The sequence below is a fragment of the Bombina bombina genome, chromosome 4 (genome assembly GCF_027579735.1).
Source record: "Bombina bombina isolate aBomBom1 chromosome 4, aBomBom1.pri, whole genome shotgun sequence".
Classification (NCBI taxonomy): domain Eukaryota; kingdom Metazoa; phylum Chordata; class Amphibia; order Anura; family Bombinatoridae; genus Bombina; species Bombina bombina.
In genome coordinates, this window is record NC_069502.1 from 1,158,795,635 (window position 1) to 1,158,816,352 (window position 20,718).

Consider the following 20,718-nt stretch of genomic DNA (forward strand, 5'->3'; position numbering starts at 1 on the left):
AGGCATTCTTACTTTTCAAAAGTTTTAGGCAGGTGTGAAAAAAATGCTTTACAGTTCTGTAAATATCTGGGCAGCAGTTATGTTTTATGTTATGTAAAAGCTTTTAAATTTTAAACTTGCAGGAATGTATGTTTGTGCACAACCGATACCTAAGTATCCACTGCTAACAGGCTGATAAAACTAGCTCTGGTAGTTATGTTTGTATGATAGGTACAATCTTCTATAAGATCAGAAAGTAAAGGCTTATACTGTACAGAAGTATTCATTTTTCAAAAGCACTTTAAAAAAAACAACAAAAAAAACAATAAGACATGAAATACACTTTTTTTTTTTTTTTTTTTGTAACAATCTCTGTTTTAATTATTCAAAGTAATTTTCAGGACACATTTTCTGTTTTAAATTTATTACCACGTGCATCTTCATCATTGGCACAGTTGCGTTTTACATTTATTGGTTTTGCTCTTGGTTTAATATATTTATATAAAACTTAGGAGACAATTGCACAATTTTTAAGAGATTTTGGTTAATTATTTACTTAGATATCTTTTATTATTAACCCCAAACTTAAAGGGACACTGAACCCATTTTTTTCTTTCATGAATCGGATAGAGCATGGCATTTTAAGCAACATTCTAATTTACTCCTATTATCAATTTTTCTTCGTTCTCTTGCTATATTTATTTAAAAAGCAGGAATATGATGCATAGGAGCCGGCCCATTTTTGGTTGAGAACCTGGGTTATGCTTGCTTATTGGTGGGTAAAAGTAAGCCTCCAATAAGCAAGCGCTATCCATGGTGCTGAACCTAATATGGGCTGGCTGCTAAGATTTACATTCCTGCTTTTAAAATAAAGATAGCAAAAGAACGAAGAAAATTTGATAATCGGAGTAAATAAGAAAGTTGCTTAAAATGTCATGCTCTATCTGAATCATGAAAGAAAAAAATTGGGTTTAGTGTCCCTTTAAGTGCAAGAAGTAACATTTTAGGACCCATGTTGATTTTCCCCTGGATCCCAGGATGTGGAGCAATGTGCACAAAATGGTTGGCTTTTTCTGATCATCTATATGGGACTAAATGGTTTACAACATCTTCTGGGAAGTCCCTTAAAGGGACCTAAGAGTTCTATTTGAAATACAATTTAAAGCATTTTTTTGCAAGGATACCTCTATAAAAAAAAAAAGTTAGCTTTTCTATAGTGATAACTTTTTTTTAGCTATAGGACAAGCATGTGGACACGTCACCCGTCAACTGACTTCATCAGACCTTGGAATTACAGTATACAATGATAATGTTTAACACAAATTGTTTTGCTTGTGATTTAAATGTGATTTAAACTGGAATGAAACGCATTTGTTTTCTTTCTTGATTCAGATAGAACATTCAATTAAAAAAAGTTGTTTTTTTTTTGTGTTTTTTTTTAAATTCATCCACCAATAAAAAAGTGCTGTCCAGAGTAATGAACCAAAAAAAATCTTAGATGCCATCTTTTTCAAATAAATATAACAAGAGAACGAAGAAATATTCATACTAGGAGTAAATTAGAAAGTTGCTTAAAATTGCACGCTCTATCTGAACCACGAAAGAAAAGAAATTGGGTTCAGTGTCCTTAAAGGGATAGTAAACACCAAAAATGTTATTGTTCAAAATGATAGATAATCCCTTTATAACCCATTCCCCAGTTTTGCATAACCAGCATTGTTATATTAATGCACTTTTTACCTTTGTGATTACCTTGTATCTAAGCTTCTGCAGACTGCCCCCTTATCTCAGACTTGCATTGCAGGCAATTAGTGCTAACTCTTAAATAATTTCACGTGCATGAGCACAATGTTTTTTATATGAAACACATGAACTAACACCCTCTTGCTGTGAAAAGCTGTTAACATGCATTCAAATGGCGGCTTTCAAGGGCTTAGAAATTAGCATACGAACCTACCTAGGTTTAGCTTTAAACTAAGAATACTAAGAGAACAAAGGAAATTTGATGATAAAAGTAAATTTTAAAGTCGTTTTAAAATTACATGCTGCCCTATCTGAATCATCATGAAAGTTTAATTTGGACTTTACTATCCCTTTAATCCTGATGTCATATACAAGGATTATTTTTAAAGAGATTATGTGCCCTTATTGATACTCCCTATTCTGTGAGGTTTTTACCGTTGACTCCTGTTGGGAAAGGTCGATTATCTCTAACTCCCAACTCTGTGTACTCGGCTAGCATCATTGATCTCATTATGGAATCCTCGCTGGACACGTTCACGTTGTCAGGTTCGGCTGTATCGATACCTGCACAAAGATGGTTCCTGCTAATACCACATTAAAGGGACAGTGTGAAGTGGAAATTTGAAATCGGGTTTTCTAATTGATTTTAACAGTGTTAAATTTGAAAACCCAGTAAAAACCTGTGTGACTTTGCATGGCTTTTCTAATGGATTAAAATTGATCCCTGTATTTGTAATGGAATGCAATACATAATTTTCTATTTAAGTCTTAAAGGGACACTGAACCCAAATTTTTTCTTTCGTGATTCAGATAGAGCATGAAATTTAAGCAACTTTCTAATTTACTCCTATTATCAAATTTTCTTCATTCTCTTGGTATGTTTATTTGAAAAGCAAGAATGTAAGTTTAGATGCCGGCCCATTTTTGGTGAACAATCTGCGTTGTCCTTGCTAATTGGACAGCACCAATAAACAAGTGCTGTCCATGGTGCTGAACCATAAATTTGCTGGCTCCTTAGCTTAGATGCCTTCTTTTTCAAATAAAGATAGCAAGAGATTGAAGAAAAATTGATAATAGAAGTAAATTAGAAAGTTGCTAAAAATTGCATGCTCTATCTGAATCATGAAATAAAAAATGTGGGTTCAGTATCCCTTTTAAGGTATAGCTTTTCATGTATATACAGGGTATCTTGTCAGCAGTCTCCTGCTTCAATGATCTAGATATATTAGGTTTTGTTTCGTAATTTTCCCTATGGGCTTTGCACCCAGGTTAGTCTGGGGTTAACTGCCTTAGTCCCTGAAAGCTGTGCAGCTGTCTGTAAGTACTGGTGAGCACCCAGGGCTGTGAGTTTTGCAAGGTCATGGGGTGTGTACACAATCCGGTTTGCACGTGCAGTCCATTTCCGTGTTTTGTATGTGTTATGGGAAATTACAAAGGGCCTGTCTCACCCTTGTTTGTATCTCAGTTTGTTGGATTGAAGGCGGGCATTGTGTGGCTGAAGGTTAAGGGCCCAGGGAGGAAGAGACCTTGATGTGGTTCTGGACCTATCCCCATCTAGCCAAATGCTGCAACTAACTCTTCCATTTTGCTTTTGAAAGTGCCAGACTTAATCTAGCTGTGTGCTTGCATGAAAGTGCCAGACTTAAAATAGCTGTGTGCTTGCATGAAAGTGCCAGACTTAAAATAGCTGTGTGCTTGCATGAAAGTGCCAGACTTAATCTAGCTGTGTGCTTGCATGAAAGTGCCAGACTTAAAATAGCTGTGTGCTTGCATGAAAGTGCCAGACTTAATCTAGCTGTGTGCTTGCATGAAAGTGCCAGACTTAATCTAGCTGTGTGCTTGCATGAAAGTGCCAGACTTAATCTAGCTGTGTGCTTGCATGAAAGTGCCAGACTTAATCTAGCTGTGTGCTTGCATGAAAGTGCCAGACTTAATCTAGCTGTGTGCTTGCATGAAAGTGCCAGACTTAATCTAGCTGTGTGCTTGCATGAAAGTGCCAGACTTAAAATAGCTGTGTGCTTGCATGAAAGTGCCAGACTTAATCTAGCTGTGTGCTTGCATGAAAGTGCCAGACTTAATCTAGCTGTGTGCTTGCATGAAAGTGCCAGACTTAATCTAGCTGTGTGCTTGCATGAAAGTGCCAGACTTAATCTAGCTGTGTGCTTGCATGAAAGTGCCAGACTTTCTATGTGTTGTGTTAATATTTTTCTTTTGTAATGTTCCCTATGGGCTTTGCACCTAGGTTAGTCTGGGGTTAACTGTTTGAGTCCTTGAAAGCTGTGCAGCTGTCTGTGAGTACTGGTGAGCACCCCGGGCTGTGAGTTTTGCAGGGACATAGAATGTGTACCCAGTCCAGTTTGAGAGTGCAGTCCATTTCCGTGCATTATGTCTGCAATAGGAGAGATACTTTTTAGAGATATTTTACAATAAAAACAGGCAAAATAAGCAATGCAAGGATATTGCAATGTTATATTCTTAATGAAAAAAAAAAGAGTATAAAACTGTAATAGCAACTTTCCATTTTCTTCTATTATCAACTTTACTTTGTTCTTTTGGTATCCTGTGTTAAATAGCATACCTGGGTAGGCTTATTAGCGTGAATGTGTATGGAGTACTATAATGCTTTTAACAGTTATACACTTTAGAACACTAGGTAGCAGCAGTGTGTGGGGACAATGCATGACATTAAAATGGTGGTTTTTTTCTTTCTAAATTCTATCTGAACCATGAAAGAAGTTGTGTTTTATGTTTTACAACAGCGTTTCTCAACACGGCCCTCGTGTACCGCTAACAGGCCAGATTTTCATGATAACTAAACTACAGCACAGGTGAAATAATTAGCTGGTTGTTGAGAGCAGGTTTGTAACTATGGTTACTGATTATTTCATCTGTGCTCTAGTTAAGATATCGTGCAAATCTGGCCTGTTAGGGGTACTTAGGGAATGGAGTTGAGAAACACGGTTTTACAATAACATAAATGTTTAGTTTATTATCTAACAAATAATTTTTAAGATTAGTGAATGAGGAGAATTATTGGTCTATGTTTAGTGCCTGGGTCCTGCTGACTATGTATTTATTTTCAGGCACAATGTTTCTGGAAATTGCAGTAACCTTAGCCGCAGCAGCACTCCTGTACCATTTCATTTTTAAAAGAAATGACGAGACCTTCTTACCTATGGGTGATGGATGGTGGGGGCCTGGTCCTCAGCCATCTGATGAAGAAGCAGAAGATATCAGACCCTTCAAGATTGAGACTAGTGATGAAGATTTAAATGTAAGATGTCAATAGATAAATGGCCGTGTCTTGGTAAATATTAATTCACTGTGTAAAAAAAACATACCTAGGTAGGCTCAGGAGCGTGCATGTGCTCCCATAGTTTATTTCTCTGAGAGCAGTGAACTAATTTGGAGATTTGGTGCATTATTTCTTGATATATTTTTTTTCTCAGTTGCTGTTTTGCTGTCTGGAATCCTCAGTGTGTGTGATACATCAACCATGTCAAGAAAAATACATTTTTGTTGTTTCACAAAACATTTCTGTAGGTCATTTATTTATGTTTTTGGTTAAAGGGACAGTAAACTGTCATAGTCCAGATAGGATGTGCAATTTTAAATGACTTTACAGCTTACATCAGTTGTAAAATTTGCAGATCAGTGCTCTTTTAGACTATGGGTGCAGACTGCGTAATCATTACAGTGACACGGTCTGTGTCACTGTCTGTAACTATGTCTGTCTGTGCCAGTGGGAGGTTTCGGGAGGGAGGGAGGTGGGTGTGCAGCACAGGTGAAGGGAGTGGGAGGGAGGTGCAGGAACCTACCTACAGAAAATAAAACGTGGATGGGAGAGGGAGGGAAGGGATGCTATACTACAGCATCCGAGTGAGGTAGGGGGCTACAGCTGCGATCGTAGGGAGAGGGAGGTGGGCAGGCCCCTTCACTACAGAAAAACATTAGAAATAATATATTTAAAAACTGTAAACTGGGTACCTAAGAAGGCGGACGCCATGGGAGGTAGGAGGCTAAGAATGGATCATACACTTAGCCTCCTACCTCCCATGGCGTAAATTTATTTATTTTAAAAAAAAAATTATACTGGCAGACTTTCTGCCAGTAGCTAAGATGGTGGTCAGGAGTGTGGGTGTTGGAGGAAGGGTTGGAGTGTAATCTCTGCATTACAATTATTATTACCATTACCAGGGAATTTCAGAAGTATGGTGCGCAGTTGCAATTAGCGACTTTCTAATTGCAAAGCCATGCAGGTCTGCTATTTATGAACAAAAGGGCCCCAGAAAATCTTTTAGAACTATCTTGTCTTATGACTATGGCCCACATGAACTAGCAGTCTCCTGTTGTGAAAAGCTAATAAAAAAGCATGTGATAAGAGGCTGTCTTTAGTTGCTTAGAAACGGGCAGAAATTTAGAGGTTTAAATGAAGTATATTAATATAGGAATTTTGGTTGTGCAAAGCTGGGAAATGGGTAGTAAAGCCGTTAACTATCTTTTTAAACCATAACTATTTTTTCGAAAAAAAAATAGTGGAAAGAGATCCATAAAGAAATACACTAATAGCACTCACAAGTCAAAAAATAATAAGTTGGTATACTAGTGCTACTAGTGTATTTTTTATGGATCTCTTTCCATGATTTTTTTGATATATCAAGTAATAATACACTGTCACAGCACCTCCCCCTTAAAACCACATTATTGATATATGGATACCATTAGTGTAACAGTCTATTTACGTATATAAGTATTGCCATTGGTCCCCAACCTTTACTAATAACTTCTTCTTAAACAGGGAGAGTCCACAGCTGCATTCATCACTTTTGGGAAATACAGAACCTGGCCACCAGGAGGAGGCAAAGACACCCCAGCCAAAGGCTTAAATACCTCCCCACACTTCCCTCATCCCCCAGTCATTCTTTGCCTTTCATCACAGGAGGTTGGCAGAGAAGTGTCGGAAGATTTGGTTTAGTCTCTTATGGAGGGTAATACTCTTCGGAATGCGACTGGAGTTTTAAGTAGTCCTGTCAGCCTCTCAGTGAGAGCATGGATGAAAGTTAGAGTCTGGAGATGCAGGGAGAGTCTTTCTGCAAAGCCATCCCAACTCATATTAACATCTCCATAGGCAATCAGCGTTGTCGAGTTTCGCTGCCTGCTTTCTTCAAGTCCATGTCAGAGGCGACGCTACTATCTGTCACACTTGAAGGGCCGTGTTCCTGTTCCAGGGCGTAGATTTCGGTAAAATCGTTTCATTTTACTTTGAATAGGAGTATTTAATGTATATGACTAAGTCAGGGTCTCAGTGGGACTCCTTTATCTTTTGGAATCAAGGGTTAATATCTCCTGAGGGGGGTTATTGAACAGGGGGGACTTTAATCATGTTTGTTATGTGATCCTGTCTGCTAATGTGTAATAATGCTTGGGCTTGTGGCTATTTCGGTCTTTATGGATTGGCGTGCTTTCTCTTGTAAGGTGTATCCAGTCCAGGGATCATCCATTACTTGTGGGATATTCTCATTCCCAACAGGAAGTTGCAAGAGGACACCCACAGCAGAGCTGTTATATAGCTCCTCCCCTAACTGCCATATCCAGTCATTCTCTTGCAACTCTCAACAAGCATGGAGGTAGTAAGAGAGAGTGGTGAAAAATAGTTAGGTTCTTTTTCTTCAATCAAAAGTTTGTTATTTTTAAATGGTACCGGAGTTGTACTATTTTATCCCAGGCAGTAAATAGAAGAAGAATCTGCCTGAGTTTTCTATGATCTTAGCAGGTTGTAACTTAGATCCATTGCTGTTCTCACATATGTCTGAGGAGAGAGGTAACTGCAGCGGGAGAATGGCGTGCAGGTTACTCTGCTATGAGGTATGTGCAGTTACAATTTTTTCTAGAAATGGAAATGCTAGAAAATGCTGCTGATACCGGATTAATGTAAGTTAAGCCTGAATACAGTGATTTAATAGCGACTGTTTTCATGCTTACTCTCAGGGGTAATACCCTTATAAAATTGCAATATAAAACGTTTGCTGGCATGTTTAATCGTTTTTATATATGCTTTGGTGATAAAACTTTATTGGGGCCTAGTTTTTTTCCACATGGCTGGCTTAAATTTTGCCTAGAAACAGTTTCCTGAGGCTTTCCACTGTTGTAGTATGAGTGGGAGGGGCCTATTTTAGCGCTTTTTTGCGCATTTAAAATTACAGACTGAGACATCCAGCTTCCCTCAGAAGTCCCCTGAATGCTATAGGACATCTCTAAAGGGCTCAAAGGCTTTCCAAAGTCGTTTATTGGGGAAGGTAGGGCCACAGCAGAGCTGTGGCAGTTTGTTGTGACTGTTAAACGTCTATCGTTTTTTTTATCCGTTTTTTGAACTAAAGGGTTAATCATCCATTTGCAAGTGGGTGCAATGCTCTGTTAGCTTTTTTACATACACTGTAAAAATTTTGTTTGATTTACTGCCTTTTTTCACTGTTTTTCAAATTTTGACAAAATTTGTTTCTCTTAAAGGCACAGTATCGTTTTTTATATTTGCTTGTTAACTTGATTTAAAGTTTTTCCAAGCTTGCTAGTCTCATTTCTAGTCTGTACAAACATGTCTGACATAGAGGAAACTCCTTGTTCATTATGTTTAAAAGCCATGGTGGAACCCCCTCTTAGAATGTGTACCAAATGTACTGATTTCACTTTAAGCAATAAAGATCATATTCTGTCTTTAAAAAATTTATCACCAGAGGAATCTGACGAGGGGGAAGTTATGTCGACTAACTCTCCCCACGTATCAGATCCTTTGACTCCCGCTCAAGGGACTCGCGCTCAAATGGCGCCAAGTACATCTAGGGCGCCCATAGCGATTACTTTACAAGACATGGCGGCAGTCATGGATAATACACTGTCAGCGGTATTAGCCAGACTACCTGAATTTAGAGGTAAGCGAGATAGCTCTGGGGTTAGACGAAATGCAGAGTATACTGACGCTTTAAGAACCATGTCTGATACTGCCTCACAATATGCAGAAGCTGAGGAAGGAGAGCTTCAGTCTGTGGGTGATGTTTCTGACTCAGGAAAGATACCTGATTCTGATATTTCTACATTTAAATTTAAGCTTGAACACCTCCGCGTGTTGCTCAGGGAGGTTTTAGCTGCTCTGAATGACTGTGATACAATTGCAGTGCCAGAGAAATTGTGTAGACTGGATAAATACTATGCAGTGCCGGTGTGTACTGATGTTTTTCCAATACCTAAAAGGTTTACAGAAATTATTACTAAGGAATGAGATAGACCAGGTGTGCCGTTCTCTCCCCCTCCTATTTTTAGAAAAATGTTCCCAATAGACGCCACCACACGGGACTTATGGCAGACAGTCCCTAAGGTGGAGGGAGCAGTTTCTACTCTAGCAAAGCGTACTACTATCCCTGTCAAGGGCGGTTGTGCTTTTTTAGATCCAATGGATAAAAAATTAGAAGGTTACCTTAAGAAAATGTTTATTCAACAAGGTTTTATCCTACAGCCCCTTGCATGCATTGCTCCTGTCACTGCTGCTGCGGCGTTCTGGTTTGAGTCTCTGGAAGAGGCTTTACAGGTAGCGACTCCATTGGATGACATACTTGGCAAGCTTAGAGCACTTAAGCTAGCCAATTCTTTTGTTTCTGATGCCATTGTTCATTTCACTAAACTAACGGCTAAGAATTCTGCTTTTGCTATACAGGAGCGCAGGGCGCTATGGCTTAAATCATGGTCAGCTGACGTGACTTAAAATTCTAAACTGCTTAACATTCCCTTCAAGGGGCAGACCCTATTCGGGCCTGGTTTGAAGGAGATTATTGCTGATATCACTGGAGGAAAAGGTCATGCCCTTCCTCAGGACAAGTCCAAATCAAGGGCCAAACAGTCTAATTTTCGTGCCTTTCGAAACTTCAAGGCAGGTGCGGCATCAACTTCCTCTAATGCAAAACAAGAGGGAACTTTTGCTCAGTCCAAGACTGTCTGGAGACCAAACCAGACCTGGAACAAAGGTAAGCAGGCCAAAAAGCCTGCTGCTGCCTCTAAGACAGCATGAAGGAACGGCCCCCTATCCGGTAACGAATCTAGTAGGGGGCAGACTTTCACTCTTCACCAGGCGTGGGCAAGAGATGTCCAGGATCCCTGGGCGTTGGAAATTATATCCTAGGGATATCTTCTGGACTTAAAAGCTTCCCCCCCAAAAGGGAGATTTCACCTTTCACAATTATCTGCAAACCAGATAAAGAGAGAGGCATTCTTACACTGTTTACGAGACCTCCTAGTTATGGGAGTGATCCATCCAGTTCCAAAGGAGGAACAAGGACAGGGTTTTTACTCAAATCTGTTTGTGGTTCCCAAAAAAGAGGGAACCTTCAGACCAATTTTGGATCTAAAGATCTTAAACAAATTCCTCACAGTTCCATCATTCAAGATGGAAACTATTCGTACCATCCTACCTATGATCCAGGAGGGTCAATATATGACTACAGTGGATTTAAAGGATGCTTATCTTCACATTCCGATACACAAAGATCATCATCGGTTTCTCAGATTTGCCTTTCTAGACAGGCATTACCAGTTTGTAGCTCTTCCCTTTGGATTAGCTACAGCCCCAAGAATCTTTACGAAGGTTCTATGGTCACTTCTGGCGGTCCTAAGGCCGCGGGCATAGCAGTGGCCCCTTATTTAGACGACATCCTGATACAGGCGTCAAACTTCCAAATTGCCAAGTCTCATACGGACGTAGTACTGGCATTTCTGAGGTTGCATGGGTGGAAAGTGAACGAGGAAAAGAGTTCTCTATCCCCACTCACAAGAGTTTCCTTCCTAGGGACTCTGATAGATTCTGTAGTAATGAAAATTTACAACAAAAATGATTATTAACCATAAAGGTACATATAAAATATACTTTTGAACAAGTGTGCAAAAAAGTCAATGGTATTGATATGAAAGTGAATGTTCAGATGTCTTAGCTTAGTAACGCTAAGTACATACTACTTAGTGAGACCTAGGTAGTCAGAATGCTCCCTCAGGCTCTGTCAGATGATGGCTCGCGGCTTCTTCAATACTTTTGCTGGTGTCCCAAAAGAAAAAAATCTGTGGAAATATAGAATGGAAAAGAAGGCGCCACCATAGTGTACGATCAATGGGTACAAACAAGCTTCAGATGCGCATGAAGAACTGGTACTTACAAGCTCCTTGACACTTGAGAAGTGTCACAAACGCCTTCTGGAACTTTATGAGTCGTCCAGCTAACTCCCACCACCGTCCTTGTTAACCCGTTCTATAGGGTATTCAGATGGATGCCGGATATCTTGCTCTCCCGATGACAATCTGCTTACTCAGGATACAATCTTTATGTAAAAATAGCCAAACCCGGTCGGCTCTTGTGAGCAGTTAGGACCGTATTGTGCCGTAGACAGCAAACTCCAAAATGTATGTACAAAACTGCTACAATCGAATAAAATAAAGTTCGTGGATCCAACGTCTTATAAAACTTGACTTTATTTTATAATATAACACAACGTTTCTCGGTCTTAGATGACCGTTTCATCAGGTGTATATTGAAATTAATGATACCACGAACTTATATTGCCGATTTGTCGGCGTCTGCTTATTCCCAATGCGCATGTGTGTAGGTGTGTCCAGACCTAGTATTTCCCATTGGATGAACCAAAATGGGTGTGTGATTTTTGTGGCGAATCGCTGATTACAGTATCTCGCCTAAAATAAAACACATGACTTTTGTCTCGCACTTGTCACTAATAAGAAATTGATCATAATCTAAATATATAATTTTTTAAGAGGTACAAGTCCGGATACATATTCACACATGGGACAAATTATGCACACTACATATGTAGCCTACGCATATGGGCTCGATACAAACTTTAAATTAAAAACAAATAAAATACATACTCAGATGCACATTTCTAAATTACTACTTAGAAGTTACAAATAAAATTGGCTACCTTATCTAAAAATTGACAACGGTATAACCAAAAACCAAAATCAGAAACAAAAAACAAAAAACAAATCAGACCCACAATAAATATGGATTATAGAATTAAATAACTATGTCAAGTAAGGAGTGTAACAATCAGTCGCAATAGAATACCAATATGATGCCTAGCTAATAGAATCTAGATAGGGAGTACATAACTTTCCTTTTAGTTGGATACTCAGATGGATTATTTGCACCTGGATGGTGCAAAAGTCTTATGGGCCTCACATACAATTTAACTATATGGGACCAAATTGTTATGGACATAATATCGAACATTATATATAAAAAATATAAAAAAATATATATAATACATAATATATAATATAAAATATATATACATTATATATTGCAAAAACTGTATAAATATTGAATACATATAAAATACAAATAAAAGTAATAATAAATATATATATATATATATATATATATATATATATATATATATATATATATATATATATATATATATATATATATATATATATATATATATATATAAAAGAATATATCTAGGAGTGAGGGGAACTCTAATTCTCTTGATGGGTGGGTCGCTTATAGCTGGTAGCTCTGTGTGACAGGGCCTATATTGTGTCACATGATGGACCCACAAAATTGACCCTATGTAAAACCTGTAAGTAAGTGATCTAGGTTGTTAACATGTGATTCTAGCAAATGATAGTACTTATGTAATGTGATTCCAACCTAATGGATAGTGGGTACTAATATTAATACTATACTATACTGGGTAGCCTTGAACTATGTGTTGTTGGTCATTATTGATAATAATCAATAATAATAATCAATTGATAATGACCAACAACACATAGTTCAAGGCTACCCAGTATAGTATAGTATTAATATTAGTACCCACTATCCATTAGGTTGGAATCACATTACATAAGTACTATCATTTGCTAGAATCACATGTTAACAACCTAGATCACTTACTTACAGGTTTTACATAGGGTCAATTTTGTGGGTCCATCATGTGACACAATATAGGCCCTGTCACACAGAGCTACCAGCTATAAGCGACCCACCCATCAAGAGAATTAGAGTTCCCCTCACTCCTAGATATATTCTTTTATATATATATATATATATATATATATATATATATATATATATATATATATATATATATATATATATATATATATTTATTATTACTTTTATTTGTATTTTATATGTATTCAATATTTATACAGTTTTTGCAATATATAATGTATATATATTTTATATTATATATTATGTATTATATATATTTTTTTATATTTTTTATATATAATGTTCGATATTATGTCCATAACAATTTGGTCCCATATAGTTAAATTGTATGTGAGGCCCATAAGACTTTTGCACCATCCAGGTGCAAATAATCCATCTGAGTATCCAACTAAAAGGAAAGTTATGTACTCCCTATCTAGATTCTATTAGCTAGGCATCATATTGGTATTCTATTGCGACTGATTGTTACACTCCTTACTTGACATAGTTATTTAATTCTATAATCCATATTTATTGTGGGTCTGATTTGTTTTTTGTTTCTGATTTTGGTTTTTGGTTATACCGTTGTCAATTTTTAGATAAGGTAGCCAATTTTATTTGTAACTTCTAAGTAGTAATTTAGAAATGTGCATCTGAGTATGTATTTTATTTGTTTTTAATTTAAAGTTTGTATCGAGCCCATATGCGTAGGCTACATATGTAGTGTGCATAATTTGTCCCATGTGTGAATATGTATCCGGACTTGTACCTCTTAAAAAATTATATATTTAGATTATGATCAATTTCTTATTAGTGACAAGTGCGAGACAAAAGTCATGTGTTTTATTTTAGGCGAGATACTGTAATCAGCGATTCGCCACAAAAATCACACACCCATTTTGGTTCATCCAATGGGAAATACTAGGTCCGGACACACCTACACACATGCGCATTGGGAATAAGCAGACGCCGACAAATCGGCAATATAAGTTTGTGGTATCATTAATGTCAATATACACCTGATGAAACGGTCATCTAAGACCGAGAAACGTTGTGTTATATTATAAAATAAATTCAAGTTTTATAAGACGTTGGATCCACGAACTTTATTTTATTCGATTGTAGCAGTTTTGTACATACATTTTGGAGTTTGCCGTCTACGCCACAATACGGTCCTAACTGCTCACAAGAGCCGACCGGGTTTGGCTATTTTTACATAAAGATTGTATCCCGAGTAAGCAGATTGTCATCGGGAGAGCAAGATATCCGGCATCCATCTGAATACCCTATAGAACGGGTTAACAAGGACGGTGGTGGGAGTTAGCTGGACGACTCATAAAGTTCCAGAAGGCGTTTGTGACACTTCTCAAGTGTCAAGGAGCTTGTAAGTACCAGTTCTTCATGCGCATCTGAAGCTTGTTTGTACCCATTGATCGTACACTATGGTGGCGCCTTCTTTTCCATTCTATAGTAATGAAAATTTACCTGACGGAGTCCAGGTTATCAAAGCTTCTAAATTCCTGCCGTGTTCTTCATTCCATTCCGCGCCCTTCGGTGGCTCAGTGTATGGAAGTAATCGGCTTAATGGTAGCGGCAATGGACATAGTGCCGTTTGCACGCTTACATCTCAGACCGCTGCAACTATGCATGCTCAGTCAGTGGAATGGGGATTACACAGATTTGTCCCCTCTACTAAATCTGGATCAAGAGACCATGGATTCTCTTCTCTGGTGGCTATCTCGGGTCCATCTGTCCAAAGGTATGACCTTTCGCAGGCCAGATTGGACAATTGTAACAGATGCCAGCCTTCTAGGTTGGGGTGCAGTCTGGAACTCCCTGAAGGCTCAGGGATCGTGGACTCAGGAGGAGTCACTCCTTCCAATAAATATTCTGGAACTGAGAGCGATATTCAATGCTCTTCAGGCTTGGCCTCAGTTAGCAACTCTGTGGTACATCAGATTTCAGTCGGAGCTTACATCAACCATCAAGGGGGAACAAGAAGTTCCCTAGCGATGTTAGAAGTCTCAAAGATAATTCACTGGGCAGAGATTCACTCTTGCCACCTATCAGCTATCCATATCCCAGGTGTAGAGAACTGGGAGGCAGATTTTCTAAGTCGTTAGACTTTTCATCCGGGGGAGTGGGAACTCCATCCGGAGGTGTTTGCACAATTGATTCATCGTTGGGGCAAACCAGAACTGGATCTCATGGCATCTCGCCAGAACGCCAAGCTTCCTTGTTACGGATCCAGGTCCAGGGATCCCAAGGCGACGCTGATAGATGCTCTAGCAGCGCCCTGGTATTTCAACCTGGCTTATGTGTTTCCACCGTTTCCTCTGCTCCCTCGACTTATTGCCAAGATCAAGCAGGAGAGAGCATCAGTGATTTTGATAGCGCCTGCGTGGCCACGCAGGACCTGGTATGCAGATCTAGTGGACATGTCATCCTTTTCACCATGGACTCTGCCTCTGAGACAGGACCTTCTACTTCAGGGTCCTTTCAACCATCCAAATCTAATTTCTCTGAGACTGACTGCCTGGAGATTGAACGCTTGATTTTATCAAAGCGTGGCTTCTCCGAGTCAGTCATTGATACCTTAATACAGGCACGAAAGCCTGTCACCAGGAAAATTTACCATAAGATATGGCGTAAATATCTTTATTGGTGTGAATCCAAGGGTTACTCATGGAGTAAGGTCAGGATTCCCAGGATATTATCCTTTCTCCAAGAAGGTTTGGAAAAAGGATTGTCAGCTAGTTCCTTAAAGGGACAGATTTCTGCTCTGTCTATTCTTTTACACAAGCGTCTGGCAGATGTTCCAGACGTTCAAGCATTTTGTCATGCTTTAGTTAGAATCAAGCCTGTGTTTAAACCTGTTGCTCCGCCATGGAGCTTAAATTTGGTTCTTAAGGTTCTTCAAGGAGTTCCGTTTGAACCTCTTCATTCCATAGATATCAAACTTTTATCTTGGAAAGTTCTTTTTTTGGTAGCTATTTCCTCGGCTCGTAGAGTTTCCGAGTTATCTGCCTTACAATGTGATTTTCCATACGCATAAGTTAGTCCCCCGTACCAAACCTGGGTTTTTACCTAAGGTGGTATCTAACAAGAATATCAATCAAGAGATTGTTGTTCCATCCTTGTGTCCTAATCCTTCAAAGAAGGAACGTCTATTACACAATCTGGACGTGGTTCGTGCTTTAAAGTTTTACTTACAAGCTACTAAAGATTTTCGTCAAACATCTGCTTTGTTTGTTGTCTACTCTGGACAGAGGAGAGGTCAAAAGGCTTCGGCAACCTCCCTTTCTTTCATGTAATTAGCAAGAGTCCATGAGCTAGTGACGTATGGGATATACATTCCTACCAGGAGGGGCAAAGTTTCCCAAACCTTAAAATGCCTATAAATACACCCCTCACCACACCCACAATTCAGTTTTACAAACTTTGCCTCCGATGGAGGTGGTGAAGTAAGTTTGTGCTAGATTCTACGTTGATATGCGCTCCGCAGCAAGTTGGAGCCCGGTTTTCCTCTCAGCGTGCAGTGAATGTCAGAGGGATGTGAGGAGAGTATTGCCTATTTGAATGCAGTGATCTCCTTCTACAGGGTCTATTTCATAGGTTCTCTGTTATCGGTCGTAGAGATTCATCTCTTACCTCCCTTTTCAGATCGACGATATACTCTTATATATACCATTACCTCTGCTGATTCTCGTTTCAGTACTGGTTTGGCTTTCTACAAATATGTAGATGAGTGTCCTGGGGTAAGTAAATCTTATTTTCTGTGACACTCTAAGCTATGGTTGGGCACTTCGTTTATAAAGTTCTAAATATATGTATTCAAACATTTATTTGCCTTGACTCAGAATGTTCAACTTTCCTTATTTTTCAGACAGTCAGTTTCATATTTGGGATAATGCATTTGAATCAATCATTTTTTCTTACCTTCAAAAATTTGACTCTTTTTTTCCCTGTGGGCTGTTAGGCTCGCGGGGGCTGAAAATGCTTCATTTTATTGCGTCATTCTTGGCGCGGACTTTTTTGGCGCAAAAATTCTTTTCCGTTTCCGGCGTCATACGTGTCGCCGGAAGTTGCGTCATTTTTTGACGTTATTTTGCGCAAAAAATGTCGGCGTTCCGGATGTGGCGTCATTTTTGGCGCCAAAAGCATTTAGGCGCCAAATAATGTGGGCGTCTTATTTGGCGCTAAAAAATATGGGCGTCGCTTTTGTCTCCACATTATTTAAGTCTTATTTTTTCATTGCTTCTGGTTGCTAGAAGCTTGTTCTTTGGCATTTTTTCCCATTCCTGAAACTGTCATTTAAGGAATTTGATCAATTTTGCTTTTTATGTTGTTTTTTCTCTTACATATTGCAAGATGTCTCACGTTGCATCTGAGTCAGAAGATACTACAGGAAAATCGCTGTCTAGTGCTGGAGCTACCAAGCTAAGTGTATCTGCTATAATTTTTGGTATCTGTTTCTCCAGCTGTTGTTTGTATTGCATGTCATGACAAACTTATTAATGCAGATAAAATTTCCTTTAGTACTGTTACATTACCTGTTGCTGTTCCGTCAACATCTAATTTTCAGAGTGTTCCTGATAAACATAAGAGATTTTATTTTTTAAATCCATTAAGAAGGCTATGTCTGTTATTTCTCCTTCTAGTTTACATAAGTCTTTTAAAACTTCTCTTTTTTCAGATGAATTTTTAAATGAACATCATCATTCTGATACTGATAATGGTTCTTCTGGTTCAGAGGTTTCTGTCTCAGAGGTTGATGCTGATAAATCTTTGTATTTGTTCAAGATGAAATTTATTCGTTCTTTATTTTAAGAAGTATTAATTGCATTAGAAATAGAGGATTCTGGTCCTCTTGATACTAAATCTAAACGTTTAAATAAGGTTTTTAAATCTCCTGTAGTTATTCCAGAAGTGTTTAATCTCCCTGATGCTATTTCTGAAGTAATTTCCAGGGAATGGAATAATTTGGGTAATTATTTTACTCCTTCTAACGTTTAAGCAATTATATCCTGTGCCATCTGACAGATTAGAGTTTTTTGGGACAAAATCCCTAAGGTTATGGGGCTGTCTCTACTCCTGCTAAATGTGCTACTATTCCTACGGCAGATAGTACTTCATTTAAGGATCCTTTAGATAGGAAAATTGAATCCTTTCTAAGAAAAGCTTACTTATGTTCAGGTAATCTTCTTAGACCTGCTATATTTTTAGCGGATGTTGCTGCAGCTTCAACTTTTTGGTTAGAAGCTTTAGCGCAACAAGTAACAGATCATAATTTTATAGCATTATTATTATTCTATAACATGCTAATAATTTTATTGGTGATACCATCTTTTGATATCATTAGAGTTGATGTCAGGTATATGTCTCTAGCTATTTTAGCTAGAAAAGCTTTATGGATTAAACTTGGAATGCTGATATGTCTTCTAAGTCAACTTTGCTTTCCCTTTTTTTCCAGGGTAATAAATTATTATCTCAACTGTTTCTGGAAGGAAGGGAACTTTTTTACCAAAGGATAAAAAATCTAAGGTAAATTTAGGTCTAATAATCATTTTCGTTCCTTTCCTCACAATAAGGAACAAAAGCCTGATCCTTCATCCTCAGGAGCGGTATCAGTTTGGAAACTATTTCCAGTTTGGAATATATCCAAGCCTTATAGAAAACCTATAGCCAGCTCCTAAGTACCCATGAAGGTGCGGACCTTATTCCAGCTCAGCTGGTATGGGGCAGATTACGTTTTCTTCAAAGAAATTTGGATCAATTCCGTTCTCAATTTCTGGTTTCAGAACGGTACAGAATTGGCTTCAGTTAAGGTCTCCTGCTAAGAGATTTTTTTTCTTTCCCGTGTCCCAGTTAACACAGCAAAGGCTCAGCATTTCTGAAATGTGTTTCAGATCTAGAGTTGGCTGGAGTAATTATGCCAGTTTCAGTTCTGGAACAGGGGCTGGGGTTTTATTTTATCTCTTCATTGTACCAAAGAAGGTCAATTCCTTCAGACCAGTTCCGGATCTATCAATATTGAATCGTTATGTAAGGATACCAACATTCAAGATGGTTACTGTAGGACTATCCTGCCTTTTGTTTAGCAAGGGCATTTTATGTCTACAATAGATTTACAGGATGTGTATCTGCATATTCCGATTCATCCAGATCACTTTTAGTGTCTGAGATTCTCTTTTTAGACAAGCATTACCAGTTTTGTGGCTCTACCGTTTGGCCTAGCCTCAGTTCTAAGAATTTTTTTCAAAGGTTCTCGGTGCCCTTCTTTCTGTAATCAGAGAACAGGGTTTTGGTATTTCCTTATTGGACGATATCTGGGTACTTGCTCAGTCTTCTCATTTTCGAAGAATCTCATACGAATAGACTTGTGTTGTTTTTTCAAGTTCATGGTTGGAGGATCAAATTACCAATCAGTTCATTGATTCCTCAGACAAGGGTAACCTTTTTAGGTTTCTAGATAGATTCAGTGTCTATGACTCTGTCCTTGCCAGACAAGAGAAGTTTAACATTGATATCAGCTTGTCAAAACCTTCAGTCACAATCATTCCCTTTGGTAGCCTTATGCATGGAAATTTTAGGTCCTAGGACTGCCGCATCAGATGCGATCTCCTTTGCTCGTTTTCACATGCGACCTCTTCAGCTCTACCAATGGTGCAGGGATTACTCAAAGATATCTCAATTAATATCTTTAAACCGATTATACGACACTCTCTGACATGGTGGACAGATCACCATTGTTTAGTTCAGGGGGCTTCTTTGTTCTTCCGACCTGGACTATAATCTCAACAGATGCAAGTCTTACAGGTTGGGGAGCTGTGTGGGGGTATCTGACGGCACAAGGGGTTTGGGAATCTCAGGAGGTGAGATTTCAGATCAATATTTTGGAACTCCGTGCAATTTTCAGAGCTCTTCAGTCTTGGCCTCTTCTGAAGAGAGAGTTGTTCATTTGTTTTCAGATAGACAATGTCACAACTGTGGCATACATCAATCATCAAGGAGGGACTCACAGTCCTCTGGCTATGAAAGAAGTATCTCGAATTTTGGTTTGGGCGGAATCCAGCTCCTGTCTAATCTCTGCGGTTCATATCCCAGGTATGGACAATTGGAAAGCGGATTATCTCAGTCGCCAAACGTTGCACCTGGGTGAATGGTCTTCACCCAGAGGTATTTCCTCAGATTGTTCAAATGTGGGAACTCCCAGAAATAGATCTGATGGCTTCTCATCTAAACAAGAAACTTCCCTGGTATCTGTCCGGATCCCGGGATCCTCGGGCGGAGGCAGTGGATGCATTATCTCTTCCTTACAAGTGTCATCCTGCCTATATCTTTCCGCCTCTAGTTCTTCTTCCAAGGGTATTCTCCAATATTCTAAAGGAATGCTAGTTTGTTCTGCTGGTAGCTCCAGCATGGCCTCACAGGTTTTGGTATGCGGATCTTGTCCGGATGGCCTCTTGCCAGCTGTGGACTCTTCCGTTAAGACCAGTCTTTCTGTCTCAAGGTTCTTTTTTCCATCAGGATCTCAAAACCTTAATTTTAAGGTGTGGAGTTTGAACGCTTGATTCTTGGTCAAAGAGGTTTCTCTGACTCTGTGATTGATACTATGTGACAGGCTCGTAAATCTGTATCTAGAGAGATATATTATAGAGTCTGGAAGACTTATATTTCTTCAGGATGGTTTAGATAAAGGTTTGTCCGCAAGTTTCTTGAAAGACAAATCTCTGCTCTTTCTGTTCTTTTTCACAGAAGGATTGCTAATCTTCCTGATATTCATTGTTTTGTACAACCTTTGGTTCGTATAAAACTTGTCATTAAGTCAATTTCTCCTCCTTGGAGTTTGAATTTGGTTCTGGGGGCTCTTCAAGCTCCTCCTTTTGAACCCATGCATTCTTTGGTCGTTATATTACTTTCTTGGAAAGTTTTGTTTCTTTTGGCCATCTCTTCTGCCAGAAGAGTCTCTGAATTATCTACTCTTTTTTTGTGAGTCTCCT

The 20,718-nt window shown here is 38.7% G+C and overlaps 1 protein-coding gene across 5 annotated transcripts in view; it reads left to right on the forward strand.

The window, feature by feature from the left end:
* The window catches only part of EPHX1 (epoxide hydrolase 1), a 336,659-nt gene that overhangs the window by 117,839 nt on the left and 198,102 nt on the right, over positions 1-20,718 (forward strand). For all 5 annotated transcript variants that reach the window (XM_053712614.1, XM_053712612.1, XM_053712615.1 and 2 more), the window contains one exon: positions 4,806-4,996. In XM_053712614.1, coding sequence (XP_053568589.1) covers positions 4,811-4,996 — 186 coding nt within the window. In that variant the 5' untranslated portion in view covers positions 4,806-4,810. The remainder of the gene's footprint in view (positions 1-4,805; positions 4,997-20,718) is intronic.